Source organism: Ranitomeya imitator, chromosome 2 (genome assembly GCF_032444005.1).
Source record: "Ranitomeya imitator isolate aRanImi1 chromosome 2, aRanImi1.pri, whole genome shotgun sequence".
NCBI classification, from domain to species: domain Eukaryota; kingdom Metazoa; phylum Chordata; class Amphibia; order Anura; family Dendrobatidae; genus Ranitomeya; species Ranitomeya imitator.
Genome location: NC_091283.1, coordinates 760,819,642 through 760,840,532, shown reverse-complemented (window position 1 = coordinate 760,840,532; position 20,891 = coordinate 760,819,642). Strand labels below are relative to the sequence as shown.

At 41.3% G+C, this 20,891-nt stretch overlaps 1 protein-coding gene across 1 annotated transcript in view; it reads left to right on the top strand.

Annotated features, from left to right (window-relative positions):
* ALOX5 (arachidonate 5-lipoxygenase) overlaps positions 1–20,891 on the top strand; it is a 123,432-nt gene that overhangs the window by 65,058 nt on the left and 37,483 nt on the right. Inside the window, exons 5-9 of the mRNA XM_069753372.1 lie at positions 2,681–2,787; positions 8,356–8,528; positions 10,097–10,243; positions 11,126–11,329; positions 18,999–19,085. Of these exons, the coding sequence (XP_069609473.1) occupies positions 2,681–2,787; positions 8,356–8,528; positions 10,097–10,243; positions 11,126–11,329; positions 18,999–19,085 (718 nt within the window). The remainder of the gene's footprint in view (positions 1–2,680; positions 2,788–8,355; positions 8,529–10,096; positions 10,244–11,125; positions 11,330–18,998; positions 19,086–20,891) is intronic.

The window sequence follows — 20,891 nt, the reverse complement described above, 5'->3', positions numbered from 1 at the left end:
TGATCCTAGACGTCTCGCTCCAGCCGAAGATCTAACTTCCCCTATTAGTAGAAACACAGACCTCTCTTGCCTCCAGAGAAATCCCCCACAGAAATAGCAGCCCCCCACATATAATGACGGTGAAATGAGAGGAAAGCACATACGCAGTATGAAAACAGTTTCAGCAAAATGAGGCCCGCTAAAGCTAGATAGCAGAGGATACAAAAGTGAACTGCTCGGTCAGCGAAAAACCCTTCAAAAAACCATCCTGAAATTACTTGAACTCATGTGCCAACTCATGGTACATGAGGAGCAATTTCAGCCCACTAGAGCAACCAGCAGCAAGAATCACATATCTGCAGGCTGGACTAAAAACCAAATAAAGCAAAACACCAAAACAGGAAAATCCAAACTTAGCTTGACCAGAAGGTTCTAGGAGCAGGGAGCAGAGGTAACAAGACACACTGGATACATTGATAACCGGCGAGGAAATGCCAGCAAAGCCAGGTTAAATAGGAAACTCCCATATGCTGATGGATCAGGTGGAACCCAGAAACCCAGGAAAGACAAGTCACCCAGTACCATCAGTAACCACCAGAGGGAGCCCAAAAACAGAACTCACAACAGTTACCTTTTCTTGAACAACACCACAACACAGGTACTACCTTATATGCTTAACGGTATTACTTGCTTATTAATTATGCAGCTGTAAGTACACTGCTCAAAAAATAAAGGGAACACTTAAACAACAGAATATGACTCCATTGACAGTTTGTCAATCAATTTTGCATGCTGTTGTGCAAATAGAATAGACAACAGATGGAAATTATTGGCAATTATCAAGACACACTCAATAAAGGTGTGGTTCTGCAGGTGGAGACCACAGACCACATCTCAGTACCAATGCTTTCTGGCTGATGTTTTGGTCACTTTTGAATGTTGGTTGTGCTTTCACACTCGTGGTAACATAAGACGGACTCTACAACCCACACAAGTGGCTCAGATAGTGCAGCTCATCCAGGATGGCACATCAATGCAAGCTGTGGCAAGAAGGTTTGCTGTGTCTGTCAGCGTAGTGTCCAGAAGCTGGAGGTGCTACCAGGAGACAGGCCAGTTCACCAGGAGACATGGAGGGGGTCGTAGGAGGTCAGCAACCCAGCAGCAGGACCGCTACCTCAGCCTTTGTGCAAGGAGAAACAGGAGGAGCACTTCCAGAGCCCTGCAAAATGACCTCCAGCAGGCCACAAATGTGCATGTGTCTGCACAAATGGTTAGGAAATGACTCCATGAGGATGGTTTGAGTGCTCAACGTCCGCAGATGGGGCTTGTGCTCACAGCCCAACTTCATGCAGGATGCTTGGCATTTGCCACAGAACACCAGGATTGGCAAATTCACCACTGGTGCTTTGTGCTCTTCACAGATGAAGCAGGTTCACACTGAGCACATGTGACAGACATGACAGAGTCTGGAGACTCTGTGGAGAGGGATCTGCTGCCTGCAACATCCTTCAACATGACCAGCTTGGCAGTGGGCCAGTAATGGTGTGGGGTGGCATTTCTTTGGAGGACCGCACAGCCCTCCATGATGTGCTCGCCAGAGATAGCCTGACTGCCATTAGGTACCAAGAGCAGATCCTGAGACCCCTTGTGAGACCATATGCTGGTGCAGTTGGCCCTGGGTTCCTCCTAATGCAGGACAATGCTAGACCTCATGTGGCTGGATTGTGTCAGCAGTTCCTGCAAGATGAAGGCACTGAAGCTATGGACTAGCCCGCCCGTTCCCCAGACCTGAATCTGATTGAACACATCTGGGACATCATGTCTCGCACCATCCACCAACGTCACATTGCACCACAGACTGTCCAGGAGTTGGCAGATGCTTTAATCCAGGTCTGGGAGGTCATTCTTCTGCTGCCTCGTCAGGAGCATACCCAGGCATTGTAGGGCGGTCACACAGGCATGTGGAGGCCACAAACACTACTGAGCATCATTTCCTTGTCTTGAGGCATTTCCACTGAATTTGGATCAGCCTGTAACTTCATTTTCCACTTTGATTTTGAGCATCATTCCAACTCCAGACCTCCATGGGATATTAGTTGTGATTTATGTTGATCATTTTTAGGTTTTATTGTTCTCAACACATTCTACTATGTAATGAATAAAGATTTACAACTTGAATATTTCATTCAGTGATATCTAGGATTTGGGATTTTAGTGTCCCCTTTATTTTTCTGACCAGTGTATAATATAAGTTCTCCTTGATATTCCCTTTTCCCTCCCCCCTCACCCTATTATATCTACCTGTAATACTTATGTCAATTCTTTCTATTAATGAAAATGTTAATAAAAACTATTGGAAAAGAATCAAGTAATTCGTTGCTAAAGTCAGGAAACAGTGAAAGTCAATGATTTTCAGGGAAACTTCTTTAAAGCCTTCAGGGCAATTTTACTAATGATTCTACAGTTATGGCTGCATAGGCCATAGAACTGCAATAAAAATGCTACCTGCTTTGTCGTAATCAGATGTTTCAGCACTGATAAATAAAGCTTGAAAACCATATTTGATCATTCTCTCCCCTGAAATCATCATCAGAATGTATGTTCATAGTTTGTTAGAAAAAATGACATCACCTCACAATTCAAAGAATGTATTAAATGCCCAAATCTACATTAATATCATATTAAATTTCATATTTTACAGAATGGAAAACCTCTTCGTGAACAGTTTCATGCATATGTTCCAGTCCTCGTGGAGTGATTTTGCTGACTTTGAAAGTATTTTTGTCAGAATTAGTAATACAATTTCAGGTGAGTTGAAGATGATTCAAGTAACTCCAAAAGATTCATTTTCTAGGGCCAGGTAACCAGATTAACATGGTCCTTGATTTAAGATAGAATAACAATTCTTTGTACAATTAGATATTATTATTATTATTTAATATTATAGCGACATTTATTCCATGGCGCTTTACATGTCAAAAAGGGTATACATAATAAAAAACAAGTACAGTAATCTTACACAATACAAGTCACGACTGGTACATGAGGAGAGAGGACCCTGCTCGTGAGGGCTCACAATCTACAAGGGATGGGTGAGAATACAGTAGGTGAGGGCAGAGGTGGTTGTGCAGCGGTTTGGTCTATCGGTGGTTACTGCAGGTTGTAGGCTTGTTGGAAGAGGTAGGTCTTCAGGTTCTTTTTGAAGGTTTCCACGGTAGGCGAGAGTCTTATATGTTGGGGTAGAGAGTTCCAGAGCATGGGAGATGCACGGGAGAAATCTTGCATGCGATTGTGGGAAGAGGAGATAAGATGGGAATAAAGAAAAAAATCTTGTGAGAATCGGAGGTTGCGTGCAGGAAAGTACCGGGAGAAGAGGTCACAGATGTATGGAGGAAACAGGCTGTGGATGGCTTTGTATGCCATGGTTAGGATTTTGAACTGGAGTCTCTGGGTAATGGGGAGCCAGTGCAGGGATTGACAGAGGGGAGAGGCCAGGGAATAGCGGGGGGACATATGGATTAGTCTGGCAGCAGAGTTTAGAATAGATTGGAGGGGTGTGAGAGTGTTAGAGGGGAGGCCACAGAGCAGGAGGTTGCAGTAGTCGATGCGAGAGATGATGAGGGCATGGACTAGGGTTTTTGCAGAGAAATATTTTTGAGTTGAAGTCAGCAGGAAGTGGAAAGGTCTTGGATATGTGGTTTGAAGGAGACATCAGTGTCAAGGATTACACCGAGGCAGTGAGCTTGTGGGACAGGAGAGAGTGGGCAGCTATTTACTTTATTGGATAGGTCTGTTGGGAAAGTCAAGTGAGATGGGGGAATGAATTCTGTTTTGTCCATATTAAGCTTTTGAAATTTAGCGGAGAAGAATGATGAGCTATGCAACTACACTGCTCCGAAAAACTAACAGAACACTTAAATCACGCATTGAATCTTAATGAAGAAAAGATTCAAGCTGAAAATCTTTACTCACATAAACTGTGTAATTAGGTGAGAATTTGACAATGGAAAGTAAAATCATAAACCAACTGAAGCTTAGATTCCAAATCACCACAAGACTAATAGTCAAAAATTAAAATCACAATTCATTGTGGCAGCTCATAATAAGGCATGCTCTCGATGACAAGGCAAACAGTCTTCTGGGGAAATGCTTCACAGATCTGGTTGACTTTGCCAGTGAGCTCCAGGACAATCACAGGTGCTACTGAGCGGCTTAGATATAATAATAATGTTCTAGAAGTCCTCAGTTGTATTTAGATCTTGGGACCGTCATGGATAGGCAATGACGTCAATGCCTTTGTTTTTCAGAAACAGCTTACACAATCCGGTCATGAGAGGCTAGGAACCAGGGTCTACTGCACAGTGTTAGCTCTGACAGTGACTCTGGGGATTTCATCCTTTTCATCCTGGTACCTAACAGCAATCATTGGCAATTATGTGTTGGTTTGTGTGACTTTCCAAAGATATTCCTCTCCAGACCATCACTGATTCACTCTCAAACTAGTCATGCTTGATCATGTTGCGGGCAGCATAACGTTCACCATGGTATCTCCCAACTCTCTCACATCTGTCATAATTCCTCAATGTGTATCTGATGTGTAAGAAAGGGTCACCAATTCTAGTGTTCTCTGATTTATGCCAATGGAGCTGCACGGTGCTGGGCTGCAAGCACAAGTTCCACTAGAGGATGTCAGGCTCTCATGCCACCCTCATGAAGTATGTTTCTAATAATTTGTAGGATTCTGGTAGTGCTCCTCTTGGTTCTTCTTGCACAGATAGAAGAGACCAGTCCTGCTGCTGGTTTGATGCCATTTTACAGCTCTAAGAGGCTATCCCTTTGCATTTTGTGTCCTGGTGTTTGCTCCATGCTCTTGAGACTGTGCAGCGAGACACATCAAACCTTCTTGCTACAGCATGTGTGAATGTATAATAGTATGCAGGAGTATGTCACCACGGAACAGGCAGACCAACTGTTGAGGGGTTTGTTAACAGGAATAAGGTTCTCCTCGCAGGGAGAATACAATAGAATATAAAATAATAATATAACCGTGCAAATATATGGAAAGTAGTATAAGTTCCCAGGCAGTCAAACATTGTAACAGTAGTAAACGGAATTTCTTGAGAAAACACTTATCAGTCTGATGAGGATTTACTTGTAGGGTCGTCTTCTCCAACGTAGGTGCCGAGAAACAGCGACACTTGTCGACTCTGAAGTCTCTCCTCTGTCTCCTGGGAACTGGAAACTCCGGGGTTAAATGTTTGCAGTCTCTTCTCAGGGTAAAACTGGAAGCAGGAAGTAGAACAGCCACACTGCTGCAGGAGTCTCTGTATGTTCAGCTGACAGTCTCTCTGCAGTAGCAATGCTACACACACTGAGCAGTTTACTTGTCACACTCAGGGGTTTCGGCTTGTCACTACGGTCACCGGGGCTGCACGCTCGGGTCACTGTCTCTGCACTGTCAAGGGGAAGTCTCCTCTGATCATGGAGGCTTCTGAGTCCACACCCTCACATCCAGCCTTCACTATGGCTCGTATCTCAGCCTCAGTACCCTCACGGGAAGCACTCTCTCTTGGGGAGCGCGGCGCTGCAGCCTGCTTTCTCTCTGGCGCGCTGCCCCCTCTCTCTGGTCCGCTCTGCTTTTGCGCCCTCTGCCTGCCCGCTTTTTTGGACCACCACCCCTTCCACTTCCTCTCTGCCCCCAGCAGTCACATGGTCTCCTCTGTCCAGGGCAGAAAGTCATCCCCCCAACAACCCAGCTGTCTGGCTAAGTGGTTCCAGGTAAGGAGCAGGGAAAGCAACCTCCTTTGGGCTCTTCTTCCTCTTCACCCATTTACAAATGTGCCATAATGGAGAAGCTGGACCAACTGTGTAACCTGAATAAACAGCAGGTGCCTCCTCTTTCTGACAAGAATACTACCAAAATGGCCACCACCTACAAAACCATTCCTTTTGCGGTTTGTCTTACTATTGCCTTTCCAGTGCATCAGTTATCACTTTCATTTGCACCAAAGCAGGTGAAATAGATTCAGAATCGTTTCTGCTTCTTAACTGTATAAATTCATATCCCAAAGTGTAATTGACTTGGGGTTATACTGTGACGTGCAAGTGTAAATTTTTTTGAGCTATTTTGTGTTTAACTACAGTGCTGTCAGTAAATCCAAAAGGTTCATAAAGCTGAAATCTGAATATTTAAGAAAGTAAAAGCGAAGTTTTGTTTTTCTTAGGAGAATGTGTGTTTAATTATAGGCAACTATTGCTGTGCAGAATTATTATGCAACTAAATGAAAAATGTAAATTTTCCCATCTCAATTGTTTATTTTAATCTGTTAAAATGAGAATAATAGCCAAACAACTCAAAATGTATAAAAATAATTAAAAAAAACCTTAATGTCCAACACAGCTGCGCTTCTTTTCAATAACAGTCATAACAATGGAGTCTGTCGGTTTCTTAATCTGAGACAATCAACTTTTTGGGCAGCATCAACCACAGCCTCCCAGACACTGTTGAGAGAGGTGTACTGTTTTTCCTGTACTGTAAATCTAACATTTTATAAAGGCTCATAAGTTCACAAAAGGGTTTAGTTCAGGTGAAGTAGGCCCATGTCATTATTCTTTCATGTTTAACCCCTTAATGACCGGAGCTTTTTTTAGTTTTGCGTTTTTTGTTCTTCGCTCCCCTCCTTCCCAGAGCCATATCTTTTTTATTTTTCGAGCATGGGAAAATATTCTGAAAAGTTCCCAGGCTCGAGTTCATATGAGTTCATCCAGCAGAGGGTGCATCACCGCGAGTCGAGGTAACTACAGTACATTCCCCTGCATTCCATTCATTCACCAAGTTTTACAGTCAGGAGCACAGCTGCATTAGCAGGCTCCTGGGTGTAAAATGATTTAACCCCTTCAGATGGATTTACAGCGTGGGACAAGACTGTAACGACGGAAGGTATGGAATATTGTTGTTTGTTTTTTTAACTTTGTTTCAGGTGACAAGGGTCTTCAGGTGGATGGAGAGTATAAAAAAATATTAAAACACCATGTGTCTTTATTTCATTAAAATACTTTTTAATAATGTGTGTGTGTTTTATTAACCATTTCGTACTATTGGATTAATAATGGATAGGTGTCATAATTGACGCCTCCCCATTATTAACCTGGCTTAATGTCACCTTACAATAGCAAGGTGACATTAACCCTTCATTACCCCATATCCCACCGCTACACAGGAGTGGGAAGAGAGAGGCTAAGTGCCAGAATAGGCGCATCTCACAGATGTGCCTTTTCTGGGGTGGCTGGGGGCAGATGTTTTTAGCCAGGGGGGGGGCCAAAAACCATGGTCCCTCTCTAGGCTATTAATATCTGCCCTCAGTCACTGGCTTTCCCACTTTGGTGTAGAAAATTGCGCGGGATTTAACCCTTTAATTTAATAGCTAGAGACCCCAAATTTGACATAAAGACACTTCTTACATTACTAAAGAGGAATATGTAATAAAAGAAGGGATATGAGATGATTTACTGTATGTAAACCATGTCTCATATCCTGTCGGGTTTGTGAAGGAGATAGGCAAAGTCGGCAATTGAATTACCGGCTTTTCTGCTATCTAGCGCTGAATTAAATATATATATATATATATATATATATATATATATTGGTCTCACTGACCTATATATAGACTGTATACATGTTTTTAAGAGTATTTGAGCCGATGGATCCATGATATGTCCATTTTGCAAGCCTGCGAGAAAAAATCGCTGTACGGAAGCCATACGGATGCCATACGGATGGCACACGGATAAATTTGTGTGTAAAAATCGCATCCTCGCATTGAATACGGAACTGTTTTGGGACAATTACTGCATATTACGGCCGTAAAAAAACGGACCGTATTTACTTACACCTAGTGTGACGCCGGCCTAATTCTACACACCGTGATGAAATTTGTTACATCCTTAGACCGCGACCTCCCTCATTACACAAATACACATCACCTGATCTGCTTCATCCAATAAGGATTCAAGGTTATACATCTTGAAGTTGGAAATTATACAAAAAAATAACGATAAAATGGTAAAAATACTCACTTACCTAATAATTCTGCATGCAGTGTAGTTTGGCAATTTGGTGGCTCAGTGGTTAGTGCTGATGCTTTGCTTAACAGTGGCCCTGGGTTTAAATCAAGCCAAGAATCACACAAATAGGGCAATGCACCATATTTTCATGTTTCTGTGGTTTTCCTACCAAAACATTGACTTTATTAGCCCAGGTGGGGACAGAAATCTTTGTGTGTGATGACAATCTCTGTACAGCATTGCAGAATATATAAGAGGAGTTTAAGCAACAGAAACTACAAGGCATTTAATCTGTCATCTTTTATCTTGTAGAGTATGTAATGCAGCATTGGCAGGAAGACTTCATGTTTGGATATCAGTTTCTCAATGGCTGCAATCCAGTTCTCATAAAAAAATGTAAGAAATTACCAGAGAATTTCCCAGTAACCCATGAAATGGTGGAATGCAGCCTTGAACGGAACATTCCACTGGAGAAAGAAATGGAGGTAAATGTAAATGAATAGTTGTCTTAAAGTAAAACTCTAGGCAAATGCCATAATGAAAGGGATTATCCACTTCTTAAAGGGAACCCATCATGTTGAAAATGGTTTCTGATCTGCACACAAGATGTTATAGAGCAGTAGGAGCTGATCAGATTGACATATTTTTGTAGGAAAAGTTTCAGTAAAACTTGCATTTTATTAATTGATATCCCTGGTGTTTATATACATATGAGTCCAGTGGGCGGTCCTATTCACTGATTGACAGACGTCCCTGTATGACTGTGCATGCAGAGATAGCTGTCAATCACTAGTAAACGCCCAATGGACTCCTACACGTACAATCACCTGAGTAAAATACAAGTTATATTTAACATTTTCCAACAATCTTATACATAATTCTGCTCAGCTTCTCCCTCTCTATACCGTGCTGTCCACAGAACAGACAGCATGCACAAAATTACAGGTTTCCTTTAATATTTTCAGTGCCCCCAGATACAATAGAAATACTTGATACACACCTCTCAGAGTGGCACCATTCCCACAATATCAGCGATCTCTCCTGGCAGTACATGTGACATTGTTATGTCACATGATAGCTGCTACCAATCAGTGGCTACTGATCGTCTGCAGCCTTTATTAATCTGTGAAAGAAGATGTCCACTATGATGGAATACTGAAGACCTGCAACTGATTAGTTTAAATCAATGATACAATGTCGGGTGACCCGCGGGAAGAGACAACACAGGAATGTGGGAGGAGAGTATCAAGTGATTCATTTTATCTGGGGCTCTGAAGAGAATAAGAAGTAGGTTATCCAGTAGTGGGCAATCCCTTAATAAAATGTACCTACTGACAGGTACGGACTGGGGCTGAAATTCAGCCCTGACATTTGAAATCACACAGGCCCATGTTGTCCCCGTCCCCAATTACCAGATAGGGATATGTTACTAATATTTCTCTGGATGGAGGAAAGCAATATTTACCACAAGACCAATATTTCTAATGATACCTGTGGCCTGGTGGGGTAAGTGACGGAGTCAGCGACTTTGTGTTCCGTCACAACTCTTATCAGTATCAGTATCATGAAAACACCAATTCTGTTAACAATGTAGCAGACAAGGCAGCTCACGACCAGACTGGCCCTTCTGGCATTTGCCAGAATTGCCAAATTGCCAGTCCGGCTCTGCCTACTGAATACCTTTAATGCTGCGTGGTACTCAGTGATAAAGGGGAATTTGCCAAAATGGGGCCTGCAGAGCCTGAAATCTATGAGATACAATTTCAGCAATAGCCATATTGTCATAGCAGGGGGGCATTATTTTACCCATCTGTGTTGTACATCTCAATTATATGAAAGAACAGTTCTTATTTCCTATAATGATAAGGACCTATATTGTTCATAGCGCATGAGAAACTTGGATTTAAGGGACCAATGTACAACTATGTCCCTTAATGTAGGTCCAGTTACCTTATTATGATAAATTTCACTTTAAGAGAAAACTATGATGGTCTAGACAATAGTAGCCAGTGGTTGTATGTAACAGAATCTGTGATTTATCTCATATTTACAGCAAGATAACATCTTCATTGTCGATTTTCATCTTCTCGATGGCATCTCTGCAAACAAAACTGATCCATGCACCATGCAATTCATTGCTGCACCCATCTGCTTATTGTACAAGAATCTTGAGAACAAAATTGTACCGATTGCGATACAGGTACCGTCAGTGTGAAGTTTAACAATTTGAAATAAACAGTCATGGAGCCGCGTTTAGGTCTGGTCATGAGTTTTATGCAGTTCCATGTTATTGCCTCTCCATTTTTTATGGAACTTCACTTGATATTGAGTGGTCATTGGTCTCTAGCACAGCAGGAGGTCGCGATCAGTTTACTGGACAGTGTTGAATTCTAAAAACATTATGAGCAGATTTACTAATCCTGTTCAATATTTGGACAGGTCACTTGTGTCTTACTTTAGAATATTTCATGTTACATTGCTCCATTTTGGTGGCTCACATTTTAAGCCGCATCCATCCTCGTAAAGCCAATAATTGAGGCATACTTACAACAGTAAATCTGTCCTTAAGTCCTTAGTATTTGATGAATGGTTGGCTCAAGGGCATTCAATACTGGGTCAATATGTTACACAATGATAATGTCAAACTGGAGATTGCATGGTTTCACAGTGCTCCCTTGGGCTATCTCTGGTTATTTTGTATTTTTTGCCATATTCTAAGACAGACCTAAGTTAAAGGAGATGTTGCTAATTTAAAATAGGATTTGCTTCATTTCTAGAAACAGGACCTCCCTCGTCTTAGGCAGAGCCTTAAACTTACTTGCCACGGCTGACCTGTAAGATGTTATAAGGCCCCCATTTGTCATTGTGACCTACTGACAACTCGTAATTGCATTGTGGGGGTGTGGATGGGCTTACATAGGGAACTTCCCTCTGATCAGGTTGACCATAGAGTTTATGGGATGTAAGGACAATTTTATTCTCTAAACATCTCTGCCAAATGTTGAAGCACAAAGGGAGACTAAGGAATGTAATTATTAACTAATGTGGACATAACACAATTCCGTTGCTTTGTACTGTATAGTTGAGCCAAACTCCAGGACCAGAAAATCCAATATTTCTGCCATCTGATGCTAAGTATGATTGGATATTAGCTAAGATATGGGCCAGATCGTCTGATTTCCACATTCACCAGACAGTTACCCACCTCCTGAGGACCCATCTTCTTACAGAAGTGTTTGCGATTGCAATGTACCGGCAACTACCTGCAGTTCACCCTATTTTCAAGGTAATATCTTTTATGCTATATTTTAGACATATTATCCTATATGTTATTTTGATGTTGCAAATACAAGAGTGTGTTTTAAAGAATACATACCCCTTTAATCTGATGTCCAAAGACCCCCAGCTAGATAAGTGGCTTAGAATGTGGCCAGGTTGGGTGTTAGGGCCAGGCAGGCCACAGGGGCCCTAAGAGGCAGATCTTGGATCTTGTGGTCACTATGGGGCTTATGGGTCAGAGGGGCCTGGTGCTGACCCCCCAGAGAGAGCGGCGTGTGATCACACACTTTATCGCACACCACGCTGTATCGGGCGGTGGAACTGCTGATTGTCTATGACCCTCGTTTAACGGCCTGAACTCAACGCATGTAAATACAATCAAGCTGTTTGTGTCATGGTACAATATGTGAGCATTTGGGGCCCCAATTTAAACTTTTGTCCAGGGCCCCACTTTGTCTAAAATTGGCCCTGAATCTAGCTGGCTGCCGGGAAATATGATTTAGGCAGCTATTCAAGTAAATGTTCATCTGTGTAATACATGGATAGCTGCATTCTGCCGGGGCAGGACTCAATGCTCGTCTCTCTACATATTGGCATTTAGAGAATATAAGGTTTATACATACAATAACCAATTACAAAGACATGTGGGTACATAGAGTATGTTTACAGCTATTTCTCACTTAATAGAAACTTCAGCAACAAGTATTTTAAGATTCAGTATTGTGTAATTCTAATTTGTGTTGGATTGTACATTTTCTGTCTCATCATGGAAATATTAAAATAAGGAATACATTTTAGGAATTGCTCAATTGCTAGAGGTATGCGGCAATTCAATAAAGTGAACTGAGAGTCAGATTATGGCTGTAAGTAAGTAGTAGTAGTAGATCTAACTAGGAAGTGCTGGCTGTATAACACAGGCAGCACCCACAATGTAAGGAGAGAACTCAACTCGCTCCCTAAACCCCCATCCAACATATACATGTACAACAAATATTGGGAAAGGGGTACGTTACAAAGTAAAGTGGATGGTTCTACTCAACGATTGGTGATTTCCTTGTATAAGTGTGCATTCAGAGATATGTGTCAATCACTGAACAGGAACGTCACTAAACTCATAAGTCCTAAATGAATAATAAATGAGTACATCCCGATTATACTAATTATTTTTCTACAACATATATTTAGGAATCTGCTCAGTCTGTCCTGCTCTCTAACAAGGTCAATCCTCAATGTGAGCAGTTCCCTTTAATTATTGCTAGATTTCACCCACTTTTCTCTTGCTGATCATTATACAAAGCTAAAGAGCTCTTACTCAATAGATTAGGAAGTGTAAACCTATTTGCCAAAATCTAGTCTCCAAAACAAGATAATGTGTACACTTCCCATTGAAGGCTAAAAAACTTCTGCAATAAACCAAGGGAGGATATCATTGCATAACAGATATTATGTGCTCTTCCTTCTTTTTCTTGAATGCATTTTCACATGTACTAGTCACCAGGTTGCTCGATTCCAGGTTGTTGATGTTTTTTTTTTTTAATGTTTGGATATTTTACAAGCTGCAAAATGAATTTCACATCTATGAGATAAATGCACAAAATTAGTCATATAACTTCAGTATAACAGTACACTGTGTTACTGCCATATCTCACTGCAGCACGAAAGATGCAAAGTTCGATTTTCTGCTTCCCCATGGGATTTGCATACCCACCAGATTCTCATCCTGAAGTTTGCACATTTTATGAGAACAAAGGTCTCTGTGTTGGATGTTGCATATGGAAGTCCATATACTGGTTAAAGAAACACTCCTCCTATCAAAGTTTGCATCCTCTTAATACATTGCAGTCATCATATTATACAGCACTGTGTACTTACAATTGCTCATTTTGCCTCTCTACCCAGTTAATTATTCTCTTTTCCATTATGTCTATGACATCAAGAACAGAGTAACTGACAGGGAGAAGGACTTGGGGATCCTAGTTAATGATAAACTTACCTGGAGCAGCCAGTGCCAGGCAGCAGCTGCCAAGGCAAACAGGATCATGGGGTGCATTAAGAGAGGTCTGGATACACATGATGAGAGCATTATACTGCCTCTGTACAAATCCCTAGTTAGACCGCACATGGAGTACTGTGTCCAGTTTTGGGCACCGGTGCTCAGGAAGGATATAATGGAACTAGAGAGAGTACAAAGGAGGGCAACAAAATTAATAAATGGGATGGGAGAACTACAATACCCAGATAGATTAGCGAAATTAGGATTATTTAGTCTAGAAAAAAGACGACTGAGGGGCGATCTAATAACCATGTATAAGTATATAAGGGGACAATACAAATATCTCGCTGAGGATCTGTTTATACCAAGGAAGGGGACGGGCACAAGGGGGCATTCTTTGCGTCTGGAGGAGAGAAGGTTTTTCCACCAACATAGAAGAGGATTCTTTACTGTTAGGGCAGTGAGAATCTGGAATTGCTTGCCTGAGGAGGTGGTGATGGCGAACTCAGTCGAGGGGTTCAAGAGAGGCCTGGATGTCTTCCTGGAGCAGAACAATATTGTATCATACAATTATTAGGTTCTGTAGAAGGACGTAGATCTGGGGATTTATTATGATGGAATATAGGCTGAACTGGATGGACAAATGTCTTTTTTTGGCCTTACTAACTATGTTACTATGTTATTATGTTACTAATTCTTCTAGGCTCCATGTAGAAACAGGAAGTCTCTTTTCCCTGTATGAGTCATCATCAGGACTACAATCCTAAAGCACTGCAGGAGTTGAAGAGGAGGATGTCTCATGCAAAGAAAAGAAACTTCCCGAATCTACATAGAGCTAAGAAGGATTCAGCTAGTCTGTTTGTAATGACGGAATGGCAAAATGAACACTAGTAAGTATACAGTGCTATATAATATGATGACTTTATTATATTAAGAGGATAAAAATGTTGATGGGAGGAGGAGTGCTTCATTAAGTGACAAAATATATAGCTGACATTTCCCAGTGGTTGTTTTCTGGTACTGTGCCATCTTCTGATGCACATTGGGTAAAATTACTATTGTTATATTCTGCATCCTTGGTGGGTTTTTTTTATTATTATACCTCTGTACTTATTGAGATGGTATTCCTCTATATTAGACAATTGTGTTTCCACTTTGGGTGACTATTTACTATGTTTGCATCCATTCCCCAGTTGTTATTATGCAGTACCATCTACTGGCTAATTGTTATTCATGTTTTATTTTTGTATTATCCCATAAAACTCACATTTGAATTGAGGGTACATAGTCACTATAGTTTAAATTCATCAATTAAATCTATTATTATTTTTCTCTTTTTATTTGAACCGATTGCTAATACTGGCTTACTCACAGTAGATATATTATTAGAAGTAGTAATACCCCGAAATTCTCTGACTCACAGTGTTGTAATGGTTGGTTAAATCTTTATTGCCTTTATTAATAATATTATAGTTAATACATTTCTCAAGATGTGTCAAACGAGAGATTTGGGAAAATTTTTCCCCCATGCAAGGCAATACTCAGAATACTAAGCTTTGTATAATTATGTATAGTACTAGATGGTGGCCCGATTCTAACGCATTGGGTATTCTAGAATATGTATTTATGTATGTATATAGCAGTCACATAGTACATAGCACAGGCCACATAGTATATAGGAGCCATGTAGTATATAGCAGGCAAATACTATGTGGCCTGTACTATATACTATGTGGCTGCTATATACATACATATTGTAGAATACCCGATGCGTTAATACAGGCCACGCAACATATAACAGTGGCCACGCAGTATATAACACGGCCACGCAGTATATAACACAGCCACGTACTAAATAACACAGCCCACGCAGTATATAGCAGCCACGCAGTATATAACACAGGCGACGTAGTATATAACACAGGCCACGCAGTATATAACACTGCCTATGTAGTAAATAGCAGCCACGCGGTATCTAACACAGCCCACGTAGTATACAGCAGTGTGGGCACCATATCACTGTTAAAAAAATAATTAAAATAAAAAATAGTTATATAGTCACCCGCGGGGATCCAGCGTAGATCCAGCGAACCTCTGGCGACGCACACGCGGCTGCCGCCATCTTCCCTTCCCAAGATGCATTGCGAAATTACCCAGATGACTTAGCAATCTCGCAAGACCGCTAAGTCTTCTGGGTAATTTCGCAATGCATTGCTGGGAAAGGAAGATGGCGGCAGGCGCGAGCGCATCGTCGGACGACGGAGGGTGAGACTAGCAGGTTTTTTGTTTTTTTATTATTTTTAACATTAGATCTTTTTACTATTGATGCCGCATAGGCAGCATCAATAGTAAAAGGTTGTGGACACACAGGGTTAATAGCAGCGGTTACGGAGTGCGTTACCAGCGGCATAACACGGTCCGTTAACGCTGGCATTAACCCTGTGTGAGCGGTGACTGGAGGGGAGTATGCGGGCGCCGGGCAGTGATCAATTATTAATTTACTTAGATTTCAATGTGAAATCTAATAGCAGAAACTATTGAAAGATTCACACCTTTTTTTGTGTTTTGCCTGGCGTAAGTATTCCATGAATCATCATAATATGGGCAAAACGCTTGTTTGTTGGGTCATCAGATCATTTATGCTGGGCATTTAATTCATCAGTCGGCAGCACATTGCCCAGTGTAAATGGAGGATGTGCTGATGACAACATGATGGTGTATGGAGACAGAACAATGGTATTAACAAATGTTCCTTACCATACAGTTTTTGTTGGCTCGTGTGAATGGGCCAGATATATCGATGCTCGCCAATGGGCTGGAATCAGCTAAAGTAAATGAGCCTTAGGCTACTTTCACACATCCGTCCCGCGCCGTCACACATAATCTGGAGGCGGGACAGATTGCTGGATCCAGCGCAATTAGTTTAAAAACTGATTGTGCCAGATCAGCTTTTCTTCCAGATCCGGGATAAAGATATACTGTAAAAAAATAATAAACAAAAATAAAAAATTGTGATATTCTCACCTTCAGGCGTCCCCCGCAGCCTTCCTGCTCCTTGCGACGGTCGCGATGCTCCCGGTCCCAGTAATGCATCACAGCAATGACCTGTGATGATGTAGCGGTCTTGCGAGACTGCACGTCATCTGGGGTCATTGCCACGATGCATTACTGGGATCGGGAGCATCGCGACCATCGCGAGGAGCGGTAAGGCTGCGGGGGACGCCGGAAGGTGAGAATATCACGATTTTTTTATTTTTTTAATTATTTTTTACATTATATCTTTTTACTATTGATGCTGCATTGGCAGCATCAATAGTAAAGAGAGAGAACAGGGCATGCGCAGTTTGGAGGCTGGACTCCGGCGCCAGATATCGTCATGTGGCGCATCTGGCTCCCATAGGCGTCCATTGTCAGAAAAGCCGGATGGCGCCGATTCCGGCGCCATCAGGTTTATTGCTGCAACAAAAAAAGTTCCTCTGGACGTTTTCTCTGGCTGCCGAACAGGCAAATTTTTCTGGATCCGGCAAAAAACAGATGAAACCTTGGGACATCAGGCACAATCCGGCGCTAGTACAACTCTATGAGAAAAAAACGGATCCGGCAGAAAAAAAAACGGATCAGTTTTTTGAACATTTGCCGGATTGTGCCTGATGCAAAACACCTGATGTGTGAAAGTAGCCTTAGGCCACGTGCGCAGGTTGAGTATTTGGTGAGTTTTTTACCTCAGTATCTGTAAGCCAAAACCAGGAGTGGGTGATAAATACAGAAGAGGTGATGTGTTTCTGTAAGGTGGCCAGGGTGGTAGCGTTCCCACACCCATGTCCCTACTGCTGCATGTGCAGCAGTACACTCACATTCACTGTCAGATTCCCCTCAGCTGCTGTCACTCCGGCTCCACGAGCTCCACAGACCACTTGAGAGACAATGTCCTTTTTCAATAGATTAACTTTACTAAGCAGTAGGGTATCCATCATACATGCAGCATAAACTACACGGAGTGGCATTTCCTCAGCTTTCTGTTTCTCTTTCTTCTTCCGGCAATCCCTGCCTTGTTTCGGGACAATCTCTGTCCCACTCCTGGACAATCTCTGTCCTGCTTCTGAACAATCCCTGTTCCGTCCATGCTCCAGACCCACCAGCTTTCTACCATTCCTTGGTCTGGCTTCAATAGGAAAAGGGTCCAGGCTCATCATCTTTGCTTCACCTGCACTGGTCATAGACCCCGAATCCTCTTCGGGTTGGTCTCTGTTCTAGCTGATGACTGCCCGCATGTTCCTCAGCCTGTGGCCCCTTCCTACCTTCCCCCTTCCCCTTTATCCCCACGGCTGGCAGACTGTCCTTTCTCACTGTTCACTGCTGCATCCTGCACTGAGCCCTAACCAGGAAGTGCCCTCCTATATCTCACTGCTCTGTGCTGCACTGCTCTGTAACTCCTTCCAACAGGAAAACCCCAATGCTAACTAAACCTAAGCTACTAATCCTACTCCCTATCTTTAATGTGCCCCCTCTATTTTAATCCCCCTATTGCCCTATGCTATCTTCTTTTCTATCCCTACTTGTACACATACCAAATGTATCACAATGCAGTGCATAAACAATACAACAACATTACACTACCATAAATGAACGACAAGGTGCTGCACATACTCATGTGAACAGTGTTCAAAGAAGAGGGAGGCACGTGACGACCCTAGTCACCCCCTTAGATTTCTATTACCCTTTTTCTCTGATTGTCCCACTCCTAGTTTTGGCTTACAAATACTGAGGTAAAAAACTCATCAAATACTCAATATGTGCATGTGGCCTAAAGGTTTATTCAGACATGTTCTGTCCGAGTTAAAATCCCGATAACACACTTATCAATGTAATACAATAGGGCCGTTCGGATGACAGTCGTTACACGCACTCTTCCTATATCTTCCGTATTTCAGATGAGACTTGCCTATACAAGCCTATGGGTATGTAAAAAGAAAATCGGATCCGTAAAATCATATTTTTACAGATACAATGCCTTCAATAACATAGGAAAATGTATTTGATAACGTACATTTTAAACTGTTGATTTATAAATACTGATAGCACAGGGATATTACACGGATGTGACAAAAATAGACACCTGGAAGGCACATGAATAGAATACAGATGAGTTTTCTGGATGAAAATCTATTTTTTAATACGCTCATCTCAACCCAGCTTTAGCAGTAATAACTCAATAAAAAGAAAATTGAAGTTCTTTTCACTCTAAACCAAAGGCTCCCAAACTCCAGTCCTCCTGGCCCCAACAGATCATGTTTTCAGGATTTCCTTAGTATTTCACCGTTTCCAACGTCTTAATTATTCTATCACCTGTGCAATACTGAGGAAATCCAGAAAACATGATCTGTCGGGGGCCCTGATGACTGAAGTTTGGGAAAAACTGCTCTAAACACTGAATGAAATGCTTTGATAGCAGATGACACAAAACAAAATAATTAAGCAATAAATGGTATTATATATGGATATGTATTCTAACACGGAAGATTTCTCAAAAGCAGGAAAACAGAGAAGATGAACTATTGCCTATTGAAGACTTTTTTATTTCTAAAAATGGCTTCTCAGACCTGGAATCTGATTGTTATTGGCTACTCGGTTTTAATAAATCTCCCCCTAAATGCTAGAATGTGACCCTCATTTTATGTTTCAGCTTCTGATACCACACGTAAGATTCACTATAGCAATCAACACGAAGGCACGGGAGCAGCTCATTTGTGAATGTGGCCTCTTCGATAAGGTTTGATTCATATGCGTTTTATTCTACAGCTTTTGTTACTTGCTAATGATGTAGAAAAATCTTATATACTATTACTATAGGTTTTGTACTATTAGCAGTACGTGTTTTTCTGTATGTTTTTCCTATATAAGTTAAGGATATGGTGATATAGAAAAAGGTAACATAGTATAAATTTAAAACCCCAATAAGGCAACAACATACAGCAGGTGAAATAAGTATTGAGCACGTCACCAATTTTCTAAGTAAATATATTTATACAGGTACTATTGACATGAAATTCTCATCAGATGTCGGAAACACCCCATCCAATTTACAAAGGCAAAGAAATCAAACCATAGATGTCCATAAATTGAGCTATGTAAAATAATGAGAAATTACATAGGGGGCAAGTGTACGGAAAAGAATTTAATACTTTGTACAAAAGCCTTTCTTGGTGATGACAGCTTCAAGATGCCTTTTGTATGGAGAAACTAGTTGCATGCATTGCTCAGATGTCATTTTGGCCCAATCTTCCACACTCTTAAAATCCTGAAGGTTCCGTGGGCTCCTTCCATGAATTCAGAGCTTTAGTTTCTTCCATAAATTTTCTATTGGATTCAAGTTATGTGATTGCTTCGGAACAGTCTAGCAGCTTTATTTTCTTTTTCTGAAACCAAATTAAATTACAATATATTTTATTTATTTATTTTACTCACTTATATAGCACCAATAAATCCACATCGCTTTACAGACATTACTGGCACTGTCACCATTGGAGCTCACAATCTAAACTCCCTATCAGTATGTCTCTGGAGTGTGAGAGGAAACTAGAGTACCCCGAAGAAACCTACGCAAACACAGGAAGAACATGCAAACTCCTTGCAGATGTTGTCCTTGAGTGGATTTGAACCCAGCACCCCAGCACTGCAAATTTTCTAATACTTCATACAAAAACCTTTGTTGTATGGAGAAACTAGTCACATGCATTGCTCACGTGTGATTTTGGCCCTTTGTTCCACACAAACACAATTCAAATCCTGAAGGTTTTGTGGGCTCCTTCTATAAACTTTGAGCTTTAGGTCTTTCCATAAATTTTCTATTGGATTTAGATCAGCTGTTGGCTGTGATTTTTTTTATCTCTGAAACCAATAGTTTCCTTTTGTTATCCACGTAACTCACTCATACACAGGTAATGGGAATAATAAAACCTACATCATAGAGAAGCCGCACCCACACCCTACTGGTCCCTATACACACTAGGAAAACAAAAACAAAGGAATATTCGCAGTAGCAGTGTGACCTTGTGTTAATAAGTGAAAAAATCGCATAAAAATAATAATCTTCCAACCCAAAAACTGGAAGTAAGTGAAAATATATGGACAGTTGGAAATGCAATAAGGAAAAACAAAGAAAAGATGGCCGACCATAATATCCATGCATAATGTGGTAAAAAATCAGTGGTGGTTTATTAAATTACAATACATCAGGTGACAATAACAGAAAGAACACATCAATGTACACAAAAAGTTAAAATCAGGGCCGCACACCCAAACATTAGGATGACTGTAGTCAAGAGGGAGAGAAAGGACTAACTGTTGAGTGCCAAATACTGCGGCCTGCTTTTCTTCGTTTTTCCTATACAGACTAGAAAATGTGCCCAAAGAAGGAAAACCGAACTTGTGGTAAAAAAAAAGTCAGAGCAAGAAAGTTTAAAATAAAAAAACCTTTATCACCAGACAATGGTTATATGGGGGCACTCCAGAAGACGTGTGCCCACACAGTAGTAAGAACAACAATAGTAAGTATACACATGCAAATCCAAGGGTG